Source organism: Ambystoma mexicanum, chromosome 13 (assembly GCF_040938575.1).
Source record: "Ambystoma mexicanum isolate Mex_15411 chromosome 13, UKY_AmexF1_1, whole genome shotgun sequence".
NCBI classification, from domain to species: domain Eukaryota; kingdom Metazoa; phylum Chordata; class Amphibia; order Caudata; family Ambystomatidae; genus Ambystoma; species Ambystoma mexicanum.
Genome location: NC_090938.1, coordinates 3,296,951 through 3,317,515, shown reverse-complemented (window position 1 = coordinate 3,317,515; position 20,565 = coordinate 3,296,951). Strand labels below are relative to the sequence as shown.

The window sequence follows — 20,565 nt, the reverse complement described above, 5'->3', positions numbered from 1 at the left end:
CGCGATAAGAACTTTTAACCGGACAATAAAGGTTATAATTGTTACCCTGAAAGCAAAGGTTATTGCTAACGCCAAGAAAGAGCACTAACAATAACCATCAATGTCAAAGCAAAGAAAGGAAAATAGTAAGGCAAACTAACAATCACCACAGTTGTCATTGCCAAGAGGGGGAGATATTAAAACAGGTTAACAACCCGCATTGCAAAACCCAAGAAAAGGCAAGGTAATTGAAGAGGCAGTAGTTGGAAAAAGAACCCAACAAGCATTGTCTAGGCCAATAAGAGCTGGTCAGCTAGAGAGCCATTGTCAAACATTGATGTGAAAGTGGGAAAACAATAGTGGCAGGAGTGAAGCCCCCCCTGATGGTAAGAATTCGGGAGGAGAGGAGCATAACCTGCATTGCATGTGGCAATCACAATGGTGGTACAAATAGAACCAATGTGTATCATGTCTTCCCAAAAGAAGTAGTAACTTTTGATGTTGAAAGTCGAGGACTTTATCAAATGGCATGAACTGCACTTTACCACAGAAGTGTGCGTATTAGTGTTAGAAGCTTTTTAGTCCTGGCAGGCGAGTATACCAGGTCAGGGACCTTGTAGTGGTAGTTTTGGCAGATTATTGGACCAGCAAGAAGTCATTTAAGTGCACTGTTGTGGTTAAAGGCTGTGAAGAAGTGGCAAGAGCACTAAAAAGCATTTTGTGAACTGTTGTGGAATCATCCTGATGAAATATTCCGGTTGATACAGATGAATGCTGGAAGTGTTTTGATTTCCAGAGGAGGAGAAGTTGTGTTAAACTCGTTGCTACACGGGGAGAGATAAAGATGTGTCGTCTAGTTAAACTGTTGGTTAAGCCAAGTGGTAGTATTTTAAACATGAACTTTATAAAAAGAACTTGGTTACTGTAACGCTCACCTGGTTCCCACGGGGGCGCTGGTCTAGTCTGGATTGCTGTGGCCTCTTCTAGCGTGATGCGCAGGACCCGGAACACCGATTGGACAGGACCTCCAAATCGTGCTTGCCTGGCCCGTAGGAATATCCTTCTGCAGATGAGAAAGGGGATTAACAGTCTGCAGAATAGTGTGCTAGCTACCCCCTTTCCCTCTTCGTTCCTCTCTAACTTCCTCCAAACCCTGGTTTAAGCTCACCTTATGGTTTGGAAGGATGAACTCTCCATCCTGCTTCTGGTGCAGGGGCGCGCGTTCGTCCAGTTACTTCACTGGTTTTCAGAATGGCGCTGGCAAAATCCACTTGACTTTCCTGAGTGATGCGCCGTAAGTATGAAAGTTCAAAGTTCAAGTGAGGCCCCCTTTATGTTGTCTTTCTAACCTGTGATCTGTCCTTTATTTCAGGTGCAGAATGAAGGCGATGCGTCGAGGGGTTAAACTGCCGAGGTGAGTAGTGATGAGGGCGATCCCTCTAAATGTCCTTATCATTCCCCAGAAATGTCTCTTGTCCTTTCCCCATAGGGGCCGGGGTACGGTACCTGCCAACGGGGCGACGCCGACCCAAAATGTGGAAGAAAAGCCGGTAAGTATTATGGCTGTTAATCAGGCTTTCCTTCTGTATTCCTTCTGCACACCTTTTGTTTCTTCCTCTCTCCCCTAGGTGCAGAGATGTGGCGTCCGATGCTGGGAGCCGCGATGGAGCCGGGAGATGTCTCGAGGACAGGTGAGTGAAGCGTGGCGCTGCAGCGAGCAACGGGATGCTTTTAAATGGAAGTCTTTCTTCAGGGATGCTGGCGAGAAGATTCCGGATGCAGGTAAGAAGTTTGAAATAGTCCTTGGTTTTCACCTTTCTCTTCTCTTCCTTCCTTGTAGGTCTTCCAGGTTCGAGGCGGGCGTGGCTGGAGTCCAGGAGCAGGAGCAGACACGGTGAGCGTTAAGCTGCAGGAAGCAGAACAACGCGAAGCATGAGCTGCTGTCTGGGCGTGGCTTAAATAACCTCCAAATAAGTCCCAGGTATGTATCCTTCCCCAACTAGGTATGCATCCTTCCCTGGCCACGCCCGAGTGAAAAAATAGTCCCTATGAAAAAATAGTCCCTTTCAGGTCTCAGGGAGGCCTGAAGCTTGCAGCATGGTCTGCATCAGGTAAGTGCACAAAACACCTCCCTTTATGAGCCTGGCGCCTATGGCGCCAGGACTGATGTCCAACATGAGCCTGGGGCCAAAGGCGCCAGGACTGAGTCCAAAGAGCCCCTATAAGGGGCCGCTGGGCTTTTACCCGAGGGCATGATGCCTGCTTCCGGGGGTTCTGGGCCTGGCCTGGTGCTCCGGGGGTAGGCATCATGACAGTTACAAAGCAGAACTCTTTTATTTTGAACCTTTGATTGGAAAACCTGCGCTGAAACTGATAAAGGGATCTGACTAGGGTTACAAGGATATACAGTTACTAGGTTTGTGTTGAACTTAACTGTTATTTCTGTTATTTGAATTGCCATACATTTCCTTTATGTGTTGGATGTATGCATAAGTGTGAGGGAGAGATTCCTTTTAGTAGAGTGTTTCCTTAAATTTATTTTGATATGCAGGAAATCCTTGTTGGGTTGGGGATAGTGAAGCGTTTATTCAACCCTTTTGAGTTAATAAAGTGGTATCTAGTGAACAACCTTTACCAAGTTATCTGCCTTACGTTTCTGACCTCTCACTTATGGTGTCAGGTGTGGGATTCCTAATTAGTTGATAGAACCCTCTGAAAATGAAACTTTGATTATCCAACCCGCTGTGCATAGGATTATTTGTTGTATGTAAACCCCAGGATGCAATTTTTAGAATTGAGCAACAAATAGTAGCTAAAACTGCTTTTCACATAGATCAGCAAAAACCATTTTTCCTCCAGAAACTGGTATCCAATCTAAAAAGGGTATTGGATTATAATTTTAAATCGTATCGTAGAATTACTCTGATACTCGCAGTTAGGTCTGTAATTTCATTCTGCTTTGTAAACCCTAAACTCAAACTCCTTGAAAGTAAACGGGCCTCCACCGAGTTGGCAGAAACCGTTGAACCAATAGAAATAGATTCCCTATCTGAATCATGAGGAAGTGAGGAATTTCAAAATCCTCCCGACGAACAAGAGATTGATCTCCCAGAACGGTCCAAAACCTCTTCAGAAGAAGCTAAAATGGCTACTTCAGATGATCTTTTGACTAAGCTGACAGAAAATCAAATACAGGCCCGAGCAAGGTTTCAAGGGGGGCTGGATAGAATAGCTGCCACCTCCCAAAGACCTATAATACCACAGGGAATACTACAGCCCTATAAGGAGGGGAAGAACCTGGGACATTTTCTTTTTCTACATTTTGAACATTTAGCCCATCAATTAAACCGGAGTGCAGGGTTGAAAACGTTATTTGGCTACTCTGCTAAAAGGAGAACTTCAGAATTCATATCATCTTCTAAATCCTGAAGGAATTACACCTTTTTTCTGAAATCAAGGAAGACACTTGGAAATAAAATGGGTCAAACAGAAAACTTCTGTAAACAAAAACTTTGGGAGTATTAAATTGAATCCTGAAGGAAACCCTTATAGAAATATTTGCGAGAATCCAAAATCTTTGAGAATCCAAAATACGTTATCTTTATGGTTGGGAGGGGTCACAGGGGGAACCATTAGAAGTAGTTCTGAAAAATCTAATCGTAGAACAGTTCGTACATTCGGTACCCCCTCATCTCCAAAGAGCTATATTAAAACTAAACCAGCCTAATTTAGCATTGGTCATCGAAACCGGATAGAATTTTATGGAGGCTAACCGTCATGTGAGAAATCTACAAAAAGGCAAAAAGATAGTCAAAAAGTACCGATCATTTTCCTCATGTGTTAACTAAGCCCAAGAATTATGGAAATTCCCCCAAATCATTAACTAAAGAAAATACCAGCAGAGATTTTCTCCAAAGAGAGAGGTGACTCAAAGCTGGAGGAATCCGGAGGTAAAAAATCAACCACTGTATTGTGTTTTTAATGTGTGGTCAGGCAGGCCATTTAGCACGACATTGTCCCTCCATCAAGAAAGGGAAACTTATGGAGATTGGGTATATGCTAGGAGATGACTGGTAAGAAGAAGAGGAAGATAGGGGGGGAAGTAGAAAACATAAATAATGTTGTTTCTTGGAAATTAGAGCTTTAAGACTGATGATACAGCTTTAGTAAATGGAATCCCAGTCAAGGCTTTAATTGACTCTGTTAGTAAGACTGCTATACGCCCTAACCTAATTACTCTTAAAAATGATAGGGATCCATCCGATTAGAGTGACATGTTTACACAGGGATGAAGAAGTTTATCATAGAACCCCTGTCATTATTGGGATTCAAGGAAAAGCTACTAGGATAAATGCTGCCGTCATTCCCAGTTTACCTGAAGAAATTATTGGAACAGACTTCCCAAATTTTGAAATATTACAATGCAAATAGACCTTTTGTATTCCTCTTGTGCCCAAGAATTTCAGGGAGAATAAGAAGAAACATTCTTAGAATGTCCAGTATGGGATTGGAAAACAGATTTACCTTCTAGGAATGCGGGGAAGGCTAATGGTTTAGAAGTGGAAAAAGGCATCTTGTGACAAACCTTTACCAAATTGTCTGCCTCACATTTCTGACTCGCATCAGGCACAGCCACAGTAACGCTTTGCCCAAGTGCTTTATAACAGTGCCCTGTAGAAATTGTTCTGAGACATAACACTGTTTTGTGGCTATTTTCTCAGTTTGTGAGTTAATGATCTTTAAAGTTTTTCGCTTTGAAAGCATTGTTTGACTGCTCTCTCCAGTGGCATTTTCTTTTGAGTGCTTGTGACCAGGAAGTATTTCCTCACAGTACCCAATGTTCGACCATTATGAGATGTAAGGGATCAAGAGTAAGACTCGGACACTGTGGCATGTTAAGTGTTGATTATAAAGTGGTATTTATCACAAAATAATAAGGGGGTTGGGAGAAATCCTGTCTATCCCTAATCCTAAAATGGTTTGCCCTGCCTCAACAACACTAAGGAATGTCTGTGTCAGGATGTTAAACAAAAAAGCATCCTCCGTTGAAAACCTTAAACTGACCCTTACACACCAAACTCAATATAAAGTGCACACAAGGGGATTTCTATCGGGTAGGTACTTGTAGCTTTCTTTCAGAGTTCAAAAGACAACCTTTTAAGGTGTCAAAAACAAAGGAATAAAATCCCACCAGGAAAGGGGTCTTCCCTTCACCTAGATTTCTTCTGGTAGTTTAAATGTCACTTTATCACAGTTCAAGGATGAAGATTTTTCCCTTGAGTCTCTTTTAAGAAACGTTCTTTTAAATGTTCAGTTTATCCCACACTGTGCCTCAATTAACCTTAGAGGGGTTTGGTTTGTTCCTTTTTCCTTTGACCGTTCCTCTTTTTAGTGCTGGTGTAGGTATTGCAACTTTATCACTGATACTTTAAAAGGGGTTTGGGTTTTTCCTTTTTGTATTAGTTCATCCTGGTCCACGGGTTCAAACTTGATTCTCTTCTCACGCCTGGTTTACTCTTCTGCCAGGATATCACAATTCTGTTTCTTGGGTGCAGATCCTAGACTCGCGCAGTGCCAGATTCACCATCTTGATGGGGCTTTTCCTTTCTCTGCTCACTCTTTCTTTCATCCAAGAAATAATGCAAGAAATAATGCTTTTCCAGTATTGGGTCACCAACCCTTTCTTTACACTGGTCGTATTCGGTTGAACCTCTCTCTCCAAGTATTGGGTCACCAACATTTTCTTCAGTGTTTGTATTTGTATCCGTCTCTCTTTCCAGGATTTGGGTCACCAACCCTTTTTTAAAGCTGTTTGTATTTGTATCAGTTCCCCCAATTACTTCAATGGGGCTTTCTCGCGCTGTTAATGATGTGAGACGCTCGCTCTCAAGCGCTCCGGTAACCCACTCGCTCTCTTGGGGCTTACCGGGCAGCTCTGGCGTTCCTTGCGCCCTTACGTCATCTTCTCCTTTGGTTCGTTGACTGTGGCGAGTACATTAGCCGTTTGGCTCTATGAGAAACCTGCCCTTTGCTTTCAGATTGATGCAAGACTGCTTCTATCCCTGTGTTGGAAGGATCAGTCTGGACTGTGAGAAACCTGAGGTTCTCCTCGCATCCATTACCCTTGGGTCCCCCTCTCAGGTGGCCAAGGAAAGGCCATTGATTTTGGATCTTGACCCTGCGAGAGGGGGTATCACCTGGGTGGAGGATCCTTTGAGATTGGGAGGAGGGACCCCACCCAGCGAGACATGGTATCCCCCTTTCCCTATTGAAAACCAACCTAACCCTCGCCTGGCCTTTATAGGCTATTGTTAAACCTCTCCCCTCATTTTCCCACATTTCACCTATGACAGTACTGGGACGAGGAGGAGGCGACTAGGAGTAGTGTACACTAGTAACTCCTTTCACCACTCTAGTACTTGCATTAGGAAGATGCTGTGAAGGTCAGGCATGTTCCTCTAATTAGTCAGGCAAATCCAATTGGGACCTCACACCTGCAACCTGTCAAGTTGTTACAGGTGTATAAAAGGAGAGGAAAGGAGCCGCGTGGAGGCCTGCGTGTGAGGGGATCCTGTTCGAGAGGAGGCAGCACTGGTGGGTCCTGCAGGGAAGCCAGGACGCCAGCAGAAGATCCAGAAGACCTGTGCAGTCCTGGGCAAGTTGGGCTGTTGGAGCCTCCGAGGTCGGAAAGCCGCAGCTGGAGCTGCAGGCTAAGGAAGAGAAACACCCAAGTTGCTGCCAGAGCCCGCAGAAGGGAAGCAGAGCTGCTGGCGAGCGCAGAGAAGGGTATGAATAGCGAGCAGGGTTTGCGTCTACAAGCAAAGCAGCACGCAGAGCAGAAGGGAAGCCTCGCAGCTGCCCAGGAGTAACGCTGAAGACCTGGGCGCACCTAGGGGCTGCATGGAAGTGAGATTAATGCAGGTATAGCAAATGAAATGTACAAATTGAAGTAAACCCGAAGCCACGGATGGAATTAACTAAGCAGGGAAGTGAATATTTATTAATATTGAAAGCCGAACTTATTGAAAACTATATGAGCAAAACTATGATCTGATGAAAGTTAAATATGAAAGTTCCCATTTGAAAAACTTGCAAAATGAGAGAGGAATTGTGGAAGTTTGCAAAAGAGTATGACCAAAAGGTGGGGGAGAAATGAAACCACCACGAAAGGAACTTTATGCATGAATACAGTACCGCAAGGCCAAAGACTGGCAAAGGATAAGTGACACAGTGTGGCAAAGCAAGAGGCCGACCAGGAGAAGCCAAGAGAGTGTGAGCCTTCACAAGAGGCCGACAAGGAGAAGCCAAGAGAGTGTGAGCCTTCACAAGAGGCCGACCAGGAGAAGCCAAGAGAGTGTGAGCCTTCACAAGAGGCCGAAGAGGAGAAGCCAAGAGAGTGTGAGCCTTCACAAGAGGCCGACAAGGAGAAGCCAAGAGAGTGTGAGCCTTCACAAGAGGCCGACCAGGAGAAGCCAAGAGAGTGTGAGCCTTCACAAGAGGCCGACCAGGAGAAGCCAAGAGAGTGTGAGCCTTCACAAGAGGCCGACAAGGAGAAGCCAAGAGAGTGTGAGCCTTCACAAGAGGCCGACCAGGAGAAGCCAAGAGAGTGTGAGCCTTCACAAGAGGCCGACCAGGAGAAGCCAAGAGAGTGTGAGCCTTCACAAGAGGCCGACCAGGAGAAGCCAAGAGAGTGTGAGCCTTCACAAGAGGCCGACCAGGAGAAGCCAAGAGAGTGTGAGCCTTCACAAGAGGCCGACAAGGAGAAGCCAAGAGAGTGTGAGCCTTCACAAGAGGCCGACCAGGAGAAGCCAAGAGTGTGAGCCTTCACAAGAGGCCGACCAGGAGAAGCCAAGAGAGTGTGAGCCTTCACAAGAGGCCGACAAGGAGAAGCCAAGAGAGTGTGAGCCTTCACAAGAGGCCGACAAGGAGAAGCCAAGAGAGTGTGAGCCTTCACAAGAGGCCGACAAGGAGAAGCCAAGAGAGTGTGAGCCTTCACAAGAGGCCGACAAGGAGAAGCCAAGAGAGTGTGAGCCTTCACAAGAGGCCGACCAGGAGAAGCCAAGAGAGTGTGAGCCTTCACAAGAGGCCGACCAGGAGAAGCCAAGAGAGTGTGAGCCTTCACAAGAGGCCGACCAGGAGAAGCCAAGAGAGTGTGAGCCTTCACAAGAGGCCGACCAGGAGAAGCCAAGAGAGTGTGAGCCTTCACAAGAGGCCGACAAGGAGAAGCCAAGAGAGTGTGAGCCTTCACAAGAGGCCGACAAGGAGAAGCCAAGAGAGTGTGAGCCTTCACAAGAGGCCGTCAAGGAGAAGCCAAGAGAGTGTGAGCCTTCACAAGAGGCTAACCAGGAGAAGCCAAGAGAGTGCGAGCCTTCACAAGAGGCTAACCAGGAGAAGCCAAGAGAGTGTGAGTCTGTACACAGGCCAATACAGAAGAACCTGTGTGGGCTGAAGAACCTGGGGGTCCTGGGTGCGCGACCTCTAGTGGGTGGAGTGGCCTCTGACACCGGCGCCCAGACCAGGGAGCCCTGAATTGGGAGAAACAAAGACATTGAAGTAAACCAAGAAGGAGTAATCGAAGTGAACTACTACTTCAATTCAGGAGGAGTGTCCCGTTGATCTGGCGTTGTGTTGAACATTTAAAGACTGAGATCAAGTATAAGTTGGCAAGTTGTAGTTTGGGGAAGGGAACCCTAAGACTTGATGAACAAACTGCAATACAGTCTTGAGGACAGAAGGAACTGTGTTGCCTTGAGGATTTGTGGAACTGTGTTACCTTGAACTTGGGGAAGGGAACCCAAAGGATTGTTGGAACTGTTTTTGAACTTCAGAAAGGTAATCTCAAGGCTTTTGTGGAACGTTCTTGAACTTGGGGGAAAGTGAGCTGAAAAGGAAGCCTGGAGCTGCAGGAAGCTCAGAACTTGGATCACCATTTCCTTTATTGTTCACATCGCTACACATTGCTTAGCTTTAGTTGTGAGGGCAAGGGTAGGGAACTTTCTGACTCAGACGTTCCTTAGTTTTGGTTCACGTAGGTAAATCCCACCTTAGCACAGGGCAAGTTAGGCCTTCAACCATCCTGACATCTGAGTTAATAAATCATTTTATTTTGAACTTTGAATCTGTTGCCTGTGTCTTGCTTCTTGATGGCTTTCACAGCTCCCACCTCATCTTCCTTTGCTTCTGGTGGCTCCATCTGCCTGCAGCAATAAAGCTGTGAGCTTCTCTTAGCCTGGTCTCTCTGCAAGTCCTTCTCGTCAGCCTCTGTGCTTCCTTCCACAGTGTTCTCGCCTCTGATGTTACAACCGGCATCCGCACAAGCTCCGTTTTGCTGCAGTCTCTGCCTCTTACTAGTATTCTGTTCAGCTGTGTGTGTTTAAACTTCCTGGCACTAGTTAACACTTTCCAAAGACTAGAACTCCGAGTTTGCTTTCTGCTTCTGGTCATCCTCATTGTTCCATCCCTCTTCCTTGTCTCAGTACTTACAGGGGGGAAGGTAAATAATGTTGTTGGTCAAGAAAACATGGGAATTCTTTATCTGCGTCACAATAAGCCATACAGGCATGTTGCAAAGGCATACGGGTGTCATCAAGAATAACATCTGAAGGTTTATTTTGATTCAGTATTGTCCTGCCTCGCTGGAGTTTGTCTTGCCCTATGCGGCCCTCCCGCAGCTAACCCCTCCAACCGCCAGGGTCGGAGTCAGATTTTTTCCTTTCCCTGGCAACGTAAGGGAAGCTTTCCTCCAGAGAATCAGGGACGATGTTGCTAGATTTGTCACAGAGAGCACCCAACTAATGAGCATAGCCTCCTTCTCCTGGATTGCTGCAACAGTGACCATGTGGGCCCTCTCTAACCTTGCTCTTTCCTTCTAGGCACATTTGGGGATTGCAGCTCAGAGGCAGAGGTCCAAGCCTGGGTCCGGTTCAACATCTTCCTGCTGCTGGAAGTTGGCACGTTCAATGCTCTCGTGGAGCTCCTGAACATGGAGATTGAGTGAGTACTAAATGTGGGCGTTGCTCTTTGGGGATATGAAGAGGGATGGATACATTACTCGCGGGGGTGGGGCAAGCTGGAGTTTTGCTTCAGGGCAGGTGTTCTGATTCTGGCTAATTTTCATTTCAGGAACAGCGCAGCATGCAGCAATGCCGTGAGGAAGCCTGCCATCTCTCTGGCTGACAGCACAGACCTCAGGTGGGTGAGCCCAGATGCCTTCTGGTCTTCAGGGATAGTGTTTGCTGAAGTGATTGATCCCAGGCGATTTTCTTTCATATTTTCTGCTTTGCATTTTCCAAAGGACAGGTCAGTATTACTTGCATTGGACATGGTTAATCTACATGTTCTGTACTTCCTGGAACTGGATGAGTGGTTCCTTAGCCCATGCATCCATGTGCTCGCAGATGGTGAGGTAGTTCCTGGCTTTGTGCGAAGGGGATATGCAGGCAGCCCTTCATGTATACTTAAGCATTGGACGTTTTCCTGTTACTTCAATATGCTGTGGTTCACTGGGTGCACAGTACATCATGCTGTGGCATGTTATCAGAGATGGCCTTTTTATTTGCAACATATTCTCTGCTGTTTCTAAATCTCTTGTATAGTGGTGTTTTGGGACAGTCGCTGTACTGATAGCGCTCCTTGGAAAGGCAGCAGCACACCCAGTGCTTACAATGTCGTTCCAACTAGGGGAGACGTGGCCGCTCGATACGAGGAGTGGATTCCTAGGGTGTGTCGGAGAAACGGAGCTCATGCAATCATTCTTAGTAAGTAGCAAAGAGCGAGATGGCCTTATCGTCTTGCAAGACAGTCACCCTAGGTACATGTTTTCCAAAACAATCATGCAACACCCTGTCCAACCCACCGACCGCCATCTGTAAAGGTCAACCTCTTGTGACCTAACCAAAACCACGGAAGATCCTGTGTGAAATTAAACGTCATAGCCTCTCCCAGGAAGGAGGTCTCCCTTCCCTGCCCCATTCATGCTGTGAACTGGGGGAGGTCTGTCATCATCGCCCATGTCTTTGCCTTGTTGGTCACATGTCTAGATTTCTTCTGGAATGCTCTCATCCGATAGGCCATCAGGATCGCCATTTCATACCTTACACGTGGCTGCACTTTCTCATTGCTTGTACCAGTTTCCAGTCTCCACAGTCCATCGTGTAACACCCATGGTATCTCTTGCACAAAAGGACTGACTCAGCAGCTGTCTTGTTCTGATGAAACAGTGTAGATAGTCCAGGGAACATGCTATATATTAGTAAATGGATCATTGCAATAGGGTCCGTTCACGTTGGTCTTGTATGAAACATTATTGGGGTTGCTTTGAACTTTTGTTACTCGTGCACTCATGAGAGAATAGGGATAATGTGGGGAGATTATTTAATTGTGGTACAAAATAGATTTGCACCTACAGGTTTCTGATTTGTGGTCCAGGTTTTGCAGGCACCGTGCATATTGGTTCATGATTGAAGTATGGTCCGTTCGTGGATGTAAACTAATTTGTCTGCCAGGAACACTACAATTTTATTCTGATTAAATCCAATGTTTGGATTTTTATGGTCTACTTTCCCACGCTATTACTTCTGGTTTCTGCCTCTGCCCTTTTGTTGTCATTTAGTCACAGATCTCTTTAACATGCTTGTTTATTATTTATACAGCGCGCCACACCGATAGGTATCTGGGCGCTTAACAAGACATCTTAGAATACATAAGTACATACAAGTAGAGATTAATACAAAATAAATCGACATGAGGGAAGGATGGCAGGTAAATGGAGGCACGACAGTTAGGTACAATAGTGACTGAACACAACTAAGCATGCAAGGATACGTTTGTCATACATAGTACATTTTTCATACATAGTCATAAGTGCAGGTTGCACCAGCAAATCTCCATTTGAGGCTTTTTCCCCAATGAGTTGCCATGGAAACTGAATATCAAATACCAAGAAAAGAAAAACAGATATGCTGATCTGATCTTTTAACCGAAAACCTTTCTAAAAGGAACAGGACCTCTTATCTCAGGACAGTAGTGCAGAACTGTCACAGGATATTTATCATAATGACAGTGGCAACGCAAATGAAACCTAAGGTGCACAATTTCTGCTCTGCACATCCCAGTCATGCTATGCTACTAGGCTCTTCTATCACTCATACCTGGTATCCATTAGAGTGCTAGCATCCGAGCTAAAGAAGCGTATGGAATGAGTGTTCTGAGGACTTCCTAAGGAGACTCCCGTCTAAGTGTGATGGTGTTATTCCAGATGTGTGCATCTTGCACTGTGAGACAGGCATGGTATTAAGAGAGACGACGCAGACAACGGAATTCAAGTTTCCAAAACCGTCAATAAAATGTCAGGATGGTGTAAGGCCCAACTTGCCCTATAACTAAGGTAGTGATTTTACCTGTCTAATGAAAACGAGGGGAAGTCTGTGTCTGGAAGTTCAAATCAAGTCTGTGTCAAAACCTATGCTTGACCTCCCATCCAGAAATAAAGAGGGTGTGGGTTTCTTCTTTAAAAAAAACAGTGTTCGAAAGGAAAGTCTCAGCTGCTCGCAGCTAAAGATGGTCTTGGGCTTTCTATCTCTGGTTCAATACATTTCCAAAAGCTGTTAAGCTTATCAAAGTTTAACCAGGCCTTGAGGTTCCCTTCCTCAAGTTCCATATGGTACAGTTCACATAAAAGAAAGATCCTGAGATTCCTTTCCCCAAGACAACACTTCTTGCCTCCTTATATTGTTTGGCTCCTTATATTCTCAGTGTCCGTTCCCCAAGATTTCAGCACCGTGTTTCAGTGGCTTACTCACAATGCCCTTTGCTGGTCCTAATTTAGGGTTCCCCTGGTCTAGGCGCCATTATCAGACCATAAGGTCAACCCATCACAGGCCACGCAACCAGGAACCCTAGGCTTCTGCGTGGCTTGATTCAGGATGTCTGGGATCTTCACAGTGGAGAGCTCTTTGGTCTAGGCGCAGTTGTCAGACCGAGCGGTCCACCCATTACAGGCCGTGCAATCACAAGTCTCCCCCTTAGCTTTGGTTAGCCCTTCTGCCTTGGGCTCTGGGTTTTCCACACTTGGCCTTACCTTTGGCTAGTGTAACCCTTTTCTGCATCCGTCTTTTGCCTTGCCACAAGCTCGTGAATCTTCATCACATTGATATATGATGTGGTATTGTTGGAGAGAATGTTCATAAATGTGCTAATTCCATTCACCTTTGAGACCCCCAGCAACTTTGCTGGATTTTAAGGACTTGATTTTTTTTGACCTGGAAAGAGTGTGAGCCTTTTTTCCCCCACTCTTTCATGTATTTTGATGTGCGTTTTACTCTAGTGTTCTTTTATTATGGAGTTTTAGATAACTCCAAAGGCATCATCTTTTCATGTTAGTATTTGTATTTTATTTATTTATATTGCGCACCTTACCCTTGGGCTACTGGCCGCACAGTTTCAAGAAGGTGGTTACATACATGATGATACAGCAAAAAAGCAGGTTACAAAAGCGATGAGGTGAATCATTACATAGTGAATCGAGTCCATGCAGGTGGCGGTATACATGGGCGATCCGCAGGATGTAGTGAAAGGCTAAAGGTGGGTAAGTTACAAGGTAGTGATAAGTTGTGGAAATGTTACCTGGAATGCCGTGCATCGAGTGCGAAAAGCCAGAGTTTGACATTATTTCTAAAGGCATAGAAGGCAGGTTCTGTTCTAAGCGCAGTGGGTATAGTGTTCCAACGTTTGGAAGCGAGGACTGGGAAACTTACTCCCCCCTGCCCCCTCTGTCTGCAATAGGAAACTAGGTATGGACAGCATGTGCACATAGGCAGACCTCGGTTAGCAGAATGACGAGAAACGCGGTTGGCCATGTATTCTGGAGCCCGATTGTTCTGAGCCTTGAAGGCTAAGGCTAATGTTTTCAGGGAGATTCTGTGTGCAACCGGGAGCCAATGTAGGATACGTCTAGTTTCAGAGATGTGAAGTCGCCTAGGAAAGTTAAGGGCGGCCCTGATGGCATTATTCTGGGTGACTTGTAACTTGTCAATGTTTCTTTGGCTAGTACCTAGATAAAGGGCGTTGCAGTAATCCATTTTTGCCATGATTAAGGTTCTGGTAAGGATGATACGATTTTCAGTTGCCAGAAACGGTCTGCACGCTGTAATCTGTTTACACGTATAGGCCGAAGCAGACACCACAGCGTTGGTTTGTCTGGTAAGAGAGAGTTTTGAGTCCAAATAGATACCAAGAGTTTTAGTTACTTTAGATACTTTAATGTTGTTACCATCAATAGTGAAGGAGTTGTACACAGAATCAAGTTTAGCCAATTTGGCATGTGAACCGAGGATCAGGAACTTTGTTCAGCACCATCAGTGCAGTGACACAGGGAAGCTCTTCAGGCTGTCCCAAGGTTTAAATACCTTCTCTGGGATAAACTACTGTTTCCCAGTGAATATAAGGTTAAATTGACTCGTTATTTTTAAATTCCTAGACCCGACACACACTATCTTCCTATAGAGTGCTGGAGGGGTTACCTAGTATGCCCTGTGTCTAAAACGCATGTAGCAGTCAAATACTACCCTTTCCTATCGAAATGGCTGGTGGCAGTGGTTTTACAACAAACTACCATGATTCTTCCCGACAGCGAACACTGGTAGCTAAAAATCACGGGAGCCATGTTTTTCAAGGTGGCGCCTTAAGCCCCTTTGTTTAAACAGGTCACCATTTTGTTTTGGAAAGGTCCTTCTAGAGTTTGTCTCTGCGCGCCAAACCAGGTTTGGTCCCTTTTCTATGTCTTTGGCGGGCTTCAGGACTGAAGACCTCTGGTGCCTTAGTGTCTGGGGTGGGCAGGAAGTGAGGGAGGTGCCTGAAACTCCAGTCTCCGCGGAGACCCAAATGCACTCTGGTGTGATTGGCTGGCTGACTGTCCGGCAAGGACAGCCACCCTGCCGGGTGAGTGGCCGCTGGGGTGGAATGAATGGGAGAAAACTGTTTAAAAGGTGAGTCTCTTGGACTGAAAGGCAGAGTCGACCACTGGAACGAAAGAACCGAAGATGAGCTGGAAGAGGACGGCTGTTGCAACTACTGGACCGTTGGTTTGCCCGGTGGAGCCCTGCTGCATCGCCAAGTTCACCTCGACAGAGAAGCCCCTTCAAGGACGACTTCTTCCTTTGAGTTGGTGGGACCAATCAACTCCTAAGCCACCTCAATACCATTCTCGGAGCTAGTTAGGATTAACCAGGGAGTAAGACACCAGCTTGTGTGCTTGAAGAAAAGCAACTGGAATCGAAGAATTGGCAATTTGCAAGCTTTGTGACCAGTCCCTGTGCAGTGCAGGAGTCCTCCGACGTCCTCCCTCTTGTCCCCACGACTGAGGCTCATGAACAGCGAGATCTGCAGGAACTGCCAGGAACAGAAGTCTTCAGCCGCGTCTTTTTCTTCAATATAAGGTACTGTGAAAACCTGACCGAGAGAACTTACCTCTCACTGCGAAGGTGCGTACAACTTTGGCAACTTGCAGGCCTAGTCAACTTGTGAACCGACATACAAACCTTTCTTCCGTGAACTACTTCTAAGAACCGTGGCAAAGACTTTTCCGTTTTTAAATACAACAACCGTTTTTACTTCTACAAGACACTAGCCCATTGACTCTGGCCTACCTATTGCATTGATTCAACTCCTCTGGTGAACTCAAACTATATGCACTGTTTTAAAGTAACTAATATTCGTTTTATTAACTTATGCCTTTTTGCTCCTACTTAAATGCTGTTTGGCTCCTATTTCAAGGCAGCTCAACTGCTTAGTAATTGGTCTTGTAGTATGACTTGTGTGTGATATTGGTTGCCTCATTTAGTGAATCCTTTATAAATAATTGTGTCATAAATTAAGAAGTGTTTTTACCAAGAAACCTTGAGTCTAAGTGTCTATCTGAATACTTGTCATTGTAGACCTTTGTGTAACACCCTCACAAGCTCACATTCCCTCTTGAGATAGGCCTGGCGGCTCAGCTCGCTACCAAAAACTGTGTGGTACAGAGGTTGGTTTTGCTTACACCTGTTGTCATAGTTGTGTGTAGTGGTCCCAGAGGGTACTGCATGTAAACGCTGCCTAACAGGTATTTATAACACGCCTTTACACAAGTGTTTCTAGGCGCCACAAGACAAGGAGGGGAGACCGAAGGATGACAGACTATCTTACTAGCCCATGTGACATTCAGATAGTGCAAGTACAATGAGAAGTGCAGGGGAGAGATTGAGGGGAGAAGTGGTTTTAGGGGGGGAAGTGCAGTCAGAGCAGCAGGGCTATGAATAAGTGCAAAGACGGCAGAGGACTACACGGGTGCAGTCCCAGAGCGGAGTGCTGGGTACGTCAGCAGTCAGTGCATGGTGACTGGTCGAGAGGGTCGGGGGGGGCGTGGTACCCTGTGTGACTCTTAAGGGCAGCCACGTCACCAGTCAGGAAGAGCAGACGGGTAGTGTCACAACTGTGCCACTGGAGCATCAATCGCCCATTGTGGACTATATGCTTTGATTTGACTGTCATCTGTATAGCTAACCTAGCAAGAGGATGACAAAACGCCAACTAAAAAAGTCGAGTTTTCATAGTTTTACGGAAAGCAAGATAGTTGGTGGTCACTCTGAGAGAACGGGGTAGAGCATTCCAGAGGCTGGCAACTGCTACGGAAAAGGCACAGCCACCAATGCCACAATACCACAACACTTCACCGCAGGAACGAGCAACAGTCGTTATCGGCCGAGCGTAAGGCCCGTCTAGGAACATAGGGCCAGAATTTCGCCTGTAGATATTCTGCACCGCATCCATAGAAGCCACGCTGAACCAGACATAAGGACTTCAATCTTCACCATAAACCTTCCCACACCATACCTATTCATATTTTTAACTTTACTTTCCGTTTGCAAGACTTTGGAACATCCTTATTTAATTTCACAAACTACTTGTCCCATAATGCACCTTGTGGCAGTTCCCATTCCTATGCAACAGTCTTAGAACTACAAACCCCATACACCTTAGAGATCAGTGCTGCTTTCAATTACCCAGGACCAGAGAGGGAGGAGGCCAATTACCTTCAGGTGTGCTGATCCAGGTGCTGCTAATTAGCCTGCGTCAGCACAGGGTGTGTCAGTATTTAAACAGCTGCCTGCAGGAGCACGAGTCTTTTGCATTGAGCTCGCTTCCAGACCTTTTTTGCTTTTATCCTTGGATTTCTGCTGTCCTTTTTCCAGAACCTGCTCCTGTTCCAGAGCCCTGTGCTCCCTGCCTTGCAGCCCTGCTACTCTGCCTCAACTCCCCTGCCTTTTGCCCTGTACCTCGGTGCTTCCTACACTGCAGCCCTGCTCCCCCTGCTTGCAGTTCTGTTTTCCCTGTCTACAGCTCCTTGCTCTCTTAACACTAATGATTTTGTTACCTGCCTGCAGTTCCTTGTTCTGTGCCCATTGCCTGTCTTACCTGGTTTTAGCTGCCTTGATTCTTCGCTCATGCCCTTGATATGCCACTCCAGAGTTACTATTCCTTGTTATCAGTCTGCAGTTTCCAGTCTCCTTACCCCTGTACTCAGATTCTAGTTTCCTTTATATTCTTTCTTCCAGTTCTCTGTCCTGAACCTTTCTAACTTTGACTTCCTTTTTCCCCCTGGATATTTCTGTTCCAGTTTTTGTCTTCACGTGTGCCTAGTGTAATTCCCTTTGTTCAGAGTTTGGCTGCTGGGTTTCCAGCACGCAATCTCTGCCCCTTTCCTGTGTCGCATTTCAGTATTGTACCTTGTGTCATTGTTAACGGTGTGCTGGTTCCTGTTTCAGGAGGCAGTCCTTGTTTAGTTCCAGCTGGACCCGTACAGGCTTCAGTCTTGTGAGTACGGTTTTCTCGTTTGAGACTTAGGGTTCAAACACAGACACCCACTGCTGCTGCTCCTTTCCATGAGCATTCAGAGTGGGGCCTGGAGTTTCCCTGGTTCTGTGGGAAACTTCTCTCCCATTCTACGTACACCCCAAGAGGGAACCTAACGTGTTTGTTTAACTTGTACTCCCTGCCCTTTTCTGTTCACTGCCTTTGTTGCCTATCCTTTCTTGTCTACAGGACTCCTTGCACTCCTGCTTCTTGTGTACTTTTCTCCCTTCAGCTTTGTGGGCACTTCTCTATCCGTAAGCCCCTTTGACAGGTAGATTAGCAGGGGAGAGGGAGAGAGAAGGAAGAGAAGAGGAAGGTCTTGAGCAGCTTCCGCAATTTAGGTGATCAGGCTCAAGTCTGAGTGGGGCAGGGAGGCTGTTCCAGATGGAGGCACCTGCAGAGGAGAGAGATCTACCCCCAACTCTGTTTGGAAAAGAATCTGATCCACAGAGAGTTTGAGGTAGCTGAGCGCAGGGCTCTAGAAGGAAGGTGTTACGCTCACCTGATATCCACTGGGGCGCCTGTATGCCCTGGTTGCCGGATTTCGCCCAGATGTACTCAATTCGGGATGATGTCTTCTATGGCAGGTGGGCCTGAAAACACAGGAGGACTGGGCTTAGATTCAGATTTCGTTTTCTCCCACCAGCCCCTTGGACTAGACCTGAAAGCCCCCCTCCTCACCTTGTTATGATGTCTGGCGTGCTCTCCGTCCTGCTTTCTGCACAGGGGCGCGTAGTTTCTGTGGGTTGAAGCGACCAAGTTAACTTCACTGATGCCAACCCATTCAAGTGTATTTAAAGGGGTAAGTTCGAGCATAGTAGTCTTTGAGGGCCTTATCTTTCTTGCGGGCTATTAATGTCTTTCCCAGATTGTTTCCCCCTTAGGTATGCAGAGGTTCGCTGGGTGCGCTACTTGGGTTCGGCTCCTGCCGGGATTTATGGACGCGGGGTGTATGAAGAAAGGTAGGTTCAGCGCGAAGTGCAGCGCGCTAATATGCCCAAGATATGCCCAGCCAGGTGAGGAGATTTTGGTTACTGCTGAGTTTGCCGTGAGTAACCTGTTTAACGTTGTCCCTGTTTCTCTCCTCCCCAGGTGCGTTGTTCCGGTGCGGGCGCGATGTCCTGAAGATGCTGCCAACGGGATGGAAGACCGCGAGCAGCTGGGATCAAAGGATGGAAGACTGCAGGTAAGCTGGAACTGCTAATAATGTTCTTTTGTCTCCTCTGCAGGTCCGCGATTCCAGGAACGCCGGGTGCTGGTCTCTGAACACAGTGAGCGTTACGCTGCTGGCTGCAGAATAACACGAAGCACTTTCTTTAGCTTGGGTGTGGTTTATATAGCCTAACCTGTAAAGTAGTCCAGGTAAAGTAGTCGGGGCTACCACACCCTAAAACACTGCACCGCATAGTCTGGTTCTTAGGGACTAGACTGCGTAGGTGCCTCCATGTTGACTGCAGGCCTACATATGAAAAGTAGTCCATTCAAGTTCCATTCCATTTGACCATGCCAGTGGAGTTCTGGGTCACGGGTCGTGACAGAAGGTATTTAGGAATAGGGTGTTGGATATAGAGAGGCCCACAGCCCCAGAAAGCCCTGTGGATGATGCAGAGGGTCTTGAACTTGATCCTCCCGGCTACAGGGAGCCAGTGGAGTGAGTTCAGAGCTGGAGAGATACACTCCCTGGGCTTGAGGCCAAGAATACGTCTTGCAGTCCTGTTATGGATTAGTTGAAGAGGGTGAAGAGTAGAGTTAGAAAGATTGAGAAAGAGGCTCTTGTAGTAGTCCAGCCTGGAGAGAACAAGAACTCTGGAGACAGTGAGCTTCTGGGGGAAGGTGAAAAAGGGTAGGATACCTCTGAGGAGGTGCCACTGGAAGTGGGCCTTCTTTGCAAGGTCCATGATATGTGGAGAGTAGGAGAGAGTGGAATCGAAGATGACACCAATGTTTTTTGCCTGGCCAGAGGGTGAGGGGGCCCGAGGAGAGCGGACAGAGGGAGAGACGAAAAGTGTACACCGGTATCCCAATAAGACAAATCTCTGTCTTACTGGCCTTAAGGCAGAGGTCGTTGGAGGCGCACCATCCCTGAATAGCAAATTGACAGTTGGGAATGAGCAAGGAGGTAGAGGAGCCTGAGGGTAACCTGAAAGAGTTGAGTGTCGACGGGAAGGTAGAGATCAGGAGCGTCAAAGGGGCCAGATAGACATTGAAGCCAGGGTGAGAGGATAAAGCCCTGGGGAACACCACATGTGAAAAGAGGTGGTGGAGAGAAAGGACACAAGTTGGACGCGGTCGGCCACGCCAGAGCCTGACCAATGATGCCAAGGGTCACACTAAGACTTTGATCGGGGTCGCGTGATTGACACAGGGAGAGGAGAGGTCAAGGAGGATGAGGACGAAGTGAAAGCTGGAGTCAAGGTTGGAGAGCAGATCTTCACAGGAGTTCAGGAGAGCAGTTTCCGTGTCTCTGGCAGCTCTGAAGCCAGACTGCTGGTCATGGAGATAACCAACAGATTCAGTCTGGCGGTTCTGCTGAGAGATGGCTACCAGACCAAGGAATCTGGAGGTCGGGTCCAGAGCTGCCACATCGCGGAGGAGCCAACACAAACACTTTCTTCAAAAGAAAGGTACTGTTGGGGGGGCGGGAGGGAAGGTATTGCTTACCTGATTCCAAGAAGTAGCTCCAGAGTATTGGAGTGC

The 20,565-nt window shown here is 46.8% G+C and overlaps 1 protein-coding gene across 2 annotated transcripts in view; it reads left to right on the top strand.

The window, feature by feature from the left end:
• STRIP1 (striatin interacting protein 1) overlaps nt 1–20,565 on the top strand; it is a 306,491-nt gene that overhangs the window by 41,179 nt on the left and 244,747 nt on the right. For both annotated transcript variants that reach the window (XM_069632974.1, XM_069632973.1), the window contains exons 5-6: nt 9,852–9,972; nt 10,102–10,170. In XM_069632974.1, the coding sequence (XP_069489075.1) occupies nt 9,852–9,972; nt 10,102–10,170 (190 nt within the window). The remainder of the gene's footprint in view (nt 1–9,851; nt 9,973–10,101; nt 10,171–20,565) is intronic.